Source organism: Sphaeroforma arctica (assembly GCF_001186125.1).
Source record: "Sphaeroforma arctica JP610 unplaced genomic scaffold supercont1.1988, whole genome shotgun sequence".
Classification (NCBI taxonomy): Eukaryota; class Ichthyosporea; order Ichthyophonida; genus Sphaeroforma; species Sphaeroforma arctica.
The window spans coordinates 1-9,529 of NW_014038570.1; the positions used below are offsets into that span (position 1 = coordinate 1).

At 39.8% G+C, this 9,529-nt stretch overlaps 2 protein-coding genes across 2 annotated transcripts; both read right to left on the minus strand.

Moving 5' to 3' along the window:
- Positions 1–1,523: 1,523 nt before the first annotated feature.
- SARC_11975 (hypothetical protein) lies at positions 1,524–1,853 on the minus strand (the record flags this gene model as incomplete). The annotated part of the gene is made up of 1 exon (XM_014293927.1): positions 1,524–1,853. The coding sequence occupies one exon, from the start codon at positions 1,851–1,853 to the stop codon at positions 1,524–1,526; it is 330 nt and encodes a 109-aa protein (XP_014149402.1).
- Positions 1,854–5,444: 3,591 nt separating this feature from the next.
- Positions 5,445–9,211, minus strand: SARC_11976 (hypothetical protein; the record flags this gene model as incomplete). The annotated part of the gene is made up of 5 exons (XM_014293928.1): positions 5,445–6,196; positions 6,657–6,720; positions 7,167–7,268; positions 7,909–7,999; positions 9,058–9,211. Coding segments are annotated over 5 exons (840 nt in total), but the record flags the coding sequence as incomplete, so codon positions are not given.
- Positions 9,212–9,529: the final 318 nt, after the last annotated feature.

Below are 9,529 nucleotides of genomic sequence, written 5' to 3' on the forward strand. Positions count from 1 at the left end.
ATGTATCACGAATGTAACAACTGCGAAGTTAACCGGATCAAGCGCTACGGGTACGCACCTTTACGCAGCGTATTAGAAGACAAGCCGTGGCGCCGGGTTATCATTGATTTGGTTGAGCTACCCACGTCCGAACACACGAAGGATAAATATGTCTGTCACGTGTTTGATGTCGCACCAAGATATAATATATTGTATCCGCAGAAAGATAAATCGACACAAACTGTGGCTGAGTGCATATATAAGTGCTTCGCAGAGACGTTTACGTTAATAAGACAATACGTTAAACCGTTAAAATGTAAAATGATAAAAGTAAGTTTAGCTTCAGCCCTTGGTAGTGAGCAAAAGATTAGAGGATTTTAGACTGAGACTATTGTCTATATGATCCGTTCTAATCACTCACTACTTCGGTCTAGATTTATTTATGTTTTAGTTACTAAGACTAGATATCATTTCATTGGACGCTTATTTTACATTTCACGCCTCGAAACAATTATCTACTCAAAATAACCAATAAAATATCTCTAAGTCCAACTTAAGAAAATAAAAAATAAATTCAAAACACCAAGCTGGTGCAGTATATATCTGCACCTAAACCCCATCACTTGATACCTAGCTCTCCATCCCATTTAAGGCATAGACGGGCATATCCAGTTGGCTGGCTAGGAGGAATCAAAACCAGGTTGTCCTAAATTCTAACAACTCTGATCCTGTCCTTTTCTCAGTGGATTATCTTGCTTTGAGATTATTATCGAATTATACCATAGGTTTGTACCAACAACCATTTCATGCCTGAGACCCTCTCTCATGGTACTCCCGTTAATTAGAGATTCCCAAAGTGTCACTTTCAGGTGTCAGATTTGTATCATTCCTATATTATGTACAATTCTAATTTCAGTGGGAAAAAACCAATCTATATTTGGAAAACCACCTCATTGTTTACAGTAGAGTCACATACTCTATTGAGTACTATCACATGTTCAGAATCTTGAATATCTCAATTCTTGGGTTAAACGTATTCCAGTGTTACAAGTATACGCGTTATTACGTTATTACGGTTATAATATACGTTAACTGTGCAACTACTGTTAGGAATCCGCAATTTTTTACATACGCTAGTAGTAGATTTGTCTACTCTTTTTGTGGCGCTTCTCGCAATGCATTTATGTGTACGTAAGAAAGAGGATTATACTGTTCACGAACATGTGCGCACAGTAGGTCTCTACTCATTTCAGTATACCCTCTAATCAGCTCTGTAAACGGTTGGTTTGCATTTACCTTTTTTCCTTTGGATCGCTTGATCCAGGTATTTACACTATCTGTAGAGCCAGTTGATCCCAACTCTACTAATCTCTCCAATACCGCTCTGACGTGCACGCAGTCCACATGGTTGTGGCTAAGCCCAAACTCTTTTAACTTAGCAGCCGTCAAACCAATTGGAAAGGTACAAAAGCAATCACCGACTGTTGTTACCACTTTGTCACCCGTCTCAGGATCCTTGCCCACAAGTAGCACACAAATCACATTTAGAAGCCCTTGACGCATAGACCGTGACACCTCAATTGCATCTTTCTCTTTTCCTCGTTCAAAGCATCTTTAAATGTGTAAGTCAAGTTAACCAGCCTCCGAGCTTGCTGCTCCCCCGCTCTCTGAGTATATCCTGTAGGACCAAAATATTGCTTCATTAGTTTTGTTGAAATGGAGACTTTGCTAATCACGTTCTGATCATATGGAAGGAATTCACACTTGTCGAATCGTTCTCTCACATCTTCCTCAAGCTTGATACGTGACGCTAGTAAAGCTTTCGGCGTTTCGGGGACTATTTCCTTCTTAACCACCGCCTTACGTGCCAACATGTTGTATCTCATGTAATCAACCATCATGACCTTTGATTTGTAAGCTTTTGGAATCACGATAGACCGCTCACGTACAAATTGCCGCTTTCCACGCCGCAAAGTTAATTATGTCTTTTTCAAACTCGATATTTTGTCACCCCAGACAAGAGCCCACGGGAAAGCAGTTAAATCGTACATACCCCGTACCCATTTATGAACTTGATCAAGAGTCATCGCATAAATCGGCGACGATGTTTTCGTGTGTATTTGGTCTTGTGTAAGTTGTAGCAATTCGAGTTTTCGCTGATGTACCTTGTTAGGGAAAGGCACTAAAGTCTCACTAAACGTACTATACACAGGTTGCACAAAAATCATCAACTTAGTCTGCGTGATTTTATTCAAATCAGCTTCTATAAGAGTTTTGTTACCGTTGTGTATCATATCTAAACCTTTCAATACGCTAGCATCATGTGGCGAAGCTTCCAGCATATTACAAAGTCATCGTGGCTGGATGCCAGTGTTGCTACGGTAATCAGTCTTCATTAATAGCGCAGCAATTAAATTAAGCTATCAAACCCAATCGCGCACGATGTCGTAAGAAAGACTCTCTGATTATGCGTGAGATTCTTTGTGGGGTCGTCCAAAATAGATTGTACATCAACAGATGTACACATTGATCTGAACAATACTTTTGCTGATCTGACACGCCATCTATTATCAATCACAAGATTATCACACTCCAGTACGATATAATCTGTGTCATACGCTATATTCCAGTCGACCGCACCCTCAGCTTTTAAAGCTGCAATATGTTGCTCGGCCTCTTGAGGCGCGACTATAAAGTATGTCTCTAAGTCATTGCATAATAGCATAAGCATCTGCGCACTTTCGATATTGTATGCACCTACAGCACCCTTGCAAGTTGTGTACTCGTCGAAGTGTTTTTTTAATCAACCAGGCTGGACTCGTATTCATGCACACGCTGTAAGTATTTCTTGCGACTGTCCGATCGCGAAGCGTTTGCAAGTTTCTCTCGTACTCTAAAACCGTCAAAGACAGGGAGCACTAGGGCCCTTCCATTATTGTAATAAGCCGGGCCTCCACATTAGACTCTATGTTATAAACGTACTCTTAAGCAGTACATAAATTACAAACGTACTCTTAATAGTACGAGGAACTTAAGTTTCCTAAATGTACTCTTAATAGTACGAGGAACTTAAGTTTCCTAAATGTACTCTTAATAGCACGAGGAACTCAAGTTTCCAAAAATGGCTTTTAATGGTTTTATTAATTAATACCTTTTCCATTTTACATATCAGATATTTGGACGAGGCCATTAAAAGGCCTCAGTAAAATACCAAACATAAAGAGTTGGTCTAGTTCTATTAATATAACTTTATTTACTTTCCAACTTTATTTATATCTGAATACTTCGGTAGCGAGATGGTTCAACCGAATATAGGTTTCTAGGGACTATTAACGTTACCTAGTTGATCCTCCGATCAGCCAACCAGATGTGCCAGTCTGATGAAGGCTAAGTTGGTAATTCTTGATAGTGGCAAGTTATTGGTTAAGACAATAACTAAGGACATCAATTTTTATTTTTAGTTATTTATTTATTCTAAAGAGAGGATTTTATGAGTCTCTCGGATTCGCCCCAGTGAAACATACCATAGTTTCTAATAGAGCGACAACGAAACACTAAATAAAATCCCTTCGGCGGAAACAGTACTGAGAGGATTATATATAGGCAATGTCTCAGCCTCACAATCCCTCAGAGTATTGCTGTTTTCACGAGGCATACCTAACTTTACTAAATGTCTTATTTCGTTTATTTACTTTGATATTTTCACGATACTTAGATTTTACCTACGCGTTTATTTATTCTAAGACGTTAATATCGCCTTGAGAGACCGAATCTTACATAATCGGCACTCTGTATCTTGTTTAATGAAGAAGCACAGTCCTGAAGAAAACTCAAATTGCTACATTCTAACACGATCTCTGATGCATGCTGCGCATGTGTGTGAATCAATAATTTCGTATCTATAGCCACTACACCTGAAAAACAAGAGATTGGTACGATCACTAGTAAAGGATCGATCAAAGGTTTTAACCCGGCAACACCCATGTTATAGCCTTCTAGTTGCAAGTACAAAGTTGTGTGAACTCGTGCAGGTATGTGTGCTTATGACCTTATCTCTTATCATTACAGTCAATTTTGGTACACATGTTAGGTTCAAAACCCTAAACTCTGTCATCAGATAGACAAAATTCAGTCCAGGTAGAAGTTATATTTTCGATGAAAAAAGCTAATACCACTAGAGACATAAAGTTTATAGTGGGAAGAAAGAGAGACAACCAATCCAAATATATGTTTTTTTTATGTAAAAACAGTACAGTATGTAAAAACAGTACCTCTAAAAATAGAACGTTATGTTTTTTCTTCAAAAACAACAATATTATATTATGTACATAAGTATTTACATGAACATAGCCTTCTGTTTTTCTTTTTTTTAAATGTAGAAGGCTGTGTTTTTTTAAATGTAGAAGGCTGTGTATGACATACATACATATATATACAGTAACTTCTATAATTCTACGCTTTCAGTCCCCAGGACGTCCTAGCTATAATTTTCTCTTAAAGCGAGCTGTGGCCTGTGGGTGAGCCTCACTCATCACTCACTCACTGCAAACGGCAGATGTGAAGCCGTGCTTTATATATCATTTCGGTCTGTCTGCCTATTTATGTCCAATGAGAATTGGGATGGGTCTACGACTCTACGCTGGCTGCTGTCTGCCACGTTTTGAACAGACCTCCTTCATCATAAATAACTCATATTTTGCTTTTGGGAGATGCTGGTAAAAAAAAAGGCCCTTTGCAGAATGTCAAATCAGCAAATAAATTTTTAGAATTATTGTATGTACTTATCGCGTTTTAAACGCGTATTGAGAGTCCTGTTACTGTGTGAATGTATTTATTGCTCTTATTTTTTAAATAAAAATAAAAATAGACATCCTGGGATGATCCACGATTTTACCTTCGTGTCACGTTATTTAAACGTATCAAGTTGGGCCAGATTATTCAACTCGCGGCGGGGGGGGGAGGGACAAAATCTTTGACAATTCACCAATTTTTTATATTTTTAAAAAATAAATAACAGAGAACGTAATTAACGCTTTCATTTATGTCGGCGACATGATTAACTACTAGAGACTCAGTACCAAGTAGAGAGAGAGAGAGAGTTTACCGGTTTTACTAAATACATTATACTACTACATATTTAGACTTGATTTGTTACTATCTTTACCCCAGCTTAGGCCCAGCAGAGAGAGACTAGACATATGATTTATATATGATGTTTACCTCGGAGGCTCGGACTCACTATTAGAGAGAGAGAGACGTATTTAATCGAGGTATTCTTTAAAAAATGTCAAATGTGGGAACGGTTGCCTTCGATTGGGCCTTGTGTAGTGCTCCACACGACAGCTCTCAGTAACTGTCTTAAAAATAAATAGTATTTGTACTACTGATATCTGAGGCTTGAGAGTTGAGGGAAATACATATTTACGATATTTGCAAAGCGGTGTATATTCCAGAAGCATTTTCGATGCACTTGAAGATATAGCATTGTAGGATGAGAGTGTTCTCTCCTGTCCAGCTTCATTTATTTCCAGTTTCTCACACACCCACACGCCAGATGGTACACTTTTCAATATTTCCTGTTAGCCGGTGTACGATGATCGTAAACTGAACCAAGACAAAGTCCTCCGGACTTTAGTCCGTTGTGGAATATTTTTAATTTTTCTTTAGAGGGTCATGACTAAGAACAAGCATTTTCGAAAGAAGTTATGGTAGCACCACTAATTCATGCACGTTCATTGCCTTGTGGTCCTCTATTTACACTCTAATAACTAACTAAGTATTTGCTAAATCATTTCTTGGATTTCTTAGTCTTCTTAGACTTCTTATCTTTCTTTTCCTCCTTAATTTTCTTCTCCTTCTTCACTTTCTTCTGTTCCTGAGGGGCTTCCTGAATTACTTCGGCTGTCTCTGCTTCCCCCACAGGTTCAGCCTCGCTCACTTTTCTTTTCCGTGACTTTTTGTCTTTCTTGTCTTTCTTCTCCTTCTTAACTTTCCTAACCTTCTCGACTGTTCCAGTACCCGCATCCGCATTCGCATTCGTAATACTCGCGTCAAACTGTTCTTGCTTGACAGGAACGATGGCGTTTCTCGTCTCTTCGTCACTTTCTGCACTGCTCACAACACCGGTTGCTTCTAAGTCCTCGATTGTCTTGTTGTCCAACTCTAAGTCTTCTGCCTCGGATTCTTCTTCCTCGGCTGCTTCTGCGTTGGCAATCACCTAAAAAAATGAAAATGAAAATGAAAAAGCCCCTTCAGCAAAGCGATGACCTTTTCAAACTCGAGTGTTGCATATATATTCCTTATCGTACTAAATACCGTTCCACTGGATAAAATAGATATGAAACATAGCACACAGATTATCGGGTTATCGGACTTGTCGCTTAATGAATTAGTGCTTGTCACGAGACACTTATGTTTGGCATAACATAATCCTATAATAGCGGACAGTGAAATACAGCATCAAATAAACACCAGTGATATTGTGAACCCAAGATGAATGGTCTGTGAGTTGCAAAAAGGACACAACGACAACAAACGCTTAAAATCATACCATCCTGCCCGATAACCCAAAAACCATTGCACACAAAGCGGCCTTTGCACGTATATTATAGAGTCTAAAACGATACGTCAGAACCCAGACACAAGTGTACTTTAGAGAATATGGATCGTATACTTACTATTCTTTTCTTGTCGCTTGGTAGGGCGCCGATTATATAGAAGACGTCATTCTTTGTTTCCCAGCTGTTTTAGTCCAACCAGGCAATAACAATGTATCAGTTAAAATGCACATGCATCATACCGTAGAATAGCCGAGCAAGCCTATTCTGGGCATATGAACACGTCATGGGGTTATATCCGCGCGACGATACGCCTATGCAAACATACGAGTGTGCGGATAGTATTGGGAGTTGTTCCTATGTAATGTTCCAATGTATCTCCGCCGATAACCCTCGACAACATACACTATGCAAGTTAGCAAATTGCCGTAATAGAAACGATATCCAATCATCTACAACCAACTGGAAGCCAAGCGTATGTGCCCTTGTTGGGAGATGCTCTACTGCAAGCCTATACTCTCGTTGCGTCGCACATGGCCCACACAACCATGACTGCACTTTGAGGCACGGGGGGGGGGGGGAAGGGCAGCATTCACTTTCTCTGCAGAGCGAGAGAGGGATAGACCATACCTCTGTATTTCAAAGCGAACAGTGCTCCCTTCTTCGAATCGTGCTCCGCTGTCATCCGCCGGATCGTACCATTTGAACTCGTCTTTGTCGTACATCAGATCACTGAGTAGAAATAGCGAATGAGTTGGTCCATTAGACTGTCGTATATCAGATTACAAAGTAGTGAGATAGTGGATGGGTCGGTCTACTAGATTGTCAGATATCAGATCACTGTGTAGAGAGATAGTGAATAAGACGCTCTATTAGATTGTCGTACATCATAATACTTTGTAGAGAGACACTTAATGAGATTGTCCAATAAATTGTCGCACGTCAGCTCACTGTGTAGATAGCTAACAAATGAGATGGTCCAATAAATTATCGTATATCAGATCACTGTATATAGAGATAGTCAATGAGATGTTCCCTAGATAGCCCTTATCCTAAAAATATCGGGCGTGTGCAACTGTTTGTCGTACGAATGTTTAGCTATACCTTCCGTAGAAGTTGTTAGACGTCTGTGGCCATGTGTCTTCAGGTGTGTGCGCCCGCCCATACGAGAAATAAACACTATTTGCTATATGTTCACATCTTACAGCACTACACAAGCAAACAGTTGCTACAGTTCTTGCGCGCGGCTGCAAGATTCTTGGAGGCTGCAGAGTTCGCGTACAATGAAAATACCGAATGCACGAACAAGTTAAAGTCAACAGATTGCGCAGTGGGATATGTATAGAGAGAGCATAACTTTGCTACTACGTACCTGTGTATGAAGTTTTTAGGAATCGACACATTGAACGATCCAAACACCAGGATACCCACGTGGTCCTCGGAAACTTTGTGAACAATCCCCACTGTACATATGAACAAGGCCGGTAAAGGTTAGAGACGGTGTGTTACACGGAATAGACAACACCATGCAAGCAGTGCATACAAAAACTACTGCTGTCAACAGATAACAACTGTCGAGGTTCTCCATCTCCTGTCATTGCCAGCGCATATGTAGCCTGAGAGGCCAAAGGGAACGCTTGAGACAAGGCGCTCTAGATTCACACAAGATGAGAACCGAACGAGAAGTGGGCATCAGCAGTGAATACGTCCACATACACCGAGCCCGTGGAAGCTTTATCGAATATCAGAGAACCAAAACAACCCAAAACAATCTAAAGACGTCTAATTGTAGCGTCACAACAACTCGTAAGACAACGCTACCACGGTACACGCCCGGTAGTCAGCTAAACTAATGAAACGCAGCGATGCATACATTAATGCAATCGAAATTAGCAAACTATGGATTGAGTATATGCTGTGGTCACTATAAAAGCCCTGTACGTTTTAAAAGCACACACATATTCGTAGTGCGCCACAGTACGAATAAGAACTACGTATTGCACTCAACAGGTACTTAAACAAGTCATCTCTGTAACCACTAATGTCGCTAGCATCGCATTTGTATAGCAGTAACTTCCCTAGCCACTACAAGTAAAACATCAAGGACATTGCGTGCCTAGTGAAGACATGCGATGATAAAATCAGTACACCTTACTTTCTCCGACCGGCACGCTTGAGATATAGACGTGATCCCATTCTAACACGCCAGAGCCAATGAAGCACACCACTCACCAAGTATACAACCTCACGATTTCACCGAAACAATCAAAAGCACCAAGACAAGCGTCACTTTCTCTACACCAACCTCATACTCCATTTACCAGAATTAAGACAGTCTTACACTCATTCAACTGTACAATGGTGATTAACCAACCTTATACTCAATTTACCAACATTCAGACGGCCAGACACACATGTATCCGACAATATCACCCTTATGTTTAACCAACCTTATACTCTATTTACCAACATTAAGACAGTCATACACACATGTAACCGACAATATCACACTTATGTTTACCCATTTCAGAACCGATGATGGGGGCGAACAGTAGCAGTGACGCGTCCACGTCGAAATGGCCGAAGGGAGAGTCACTGATAGTGCGTGCTGAAGTTTGTTGTGCTCGTAATGTGTCATAACATAATAAGACTCCGCCAAGGACATCATTGTACCTGCGGCATATACACTGTCTGAGTTAGTTTATGCTATATGCTCTTACCAGTAAACGTGCACTGTGAGTCAAATCCCGAGAAGCAATATAAATTAATCACTAGATGCGATTTGGTGCACGGGTCAGAATGATATATACACAAGCATGTGTATACATACACAAAAATATATACTTAAAACTACAACAAAAAATACAAATACAGATATAGATACAGATACAGATACAGAAACAATATATATATATATATATATACATACATATAAATATAAATATATATATATGCATATACATTTAATATATAAATATATATATATGCATATA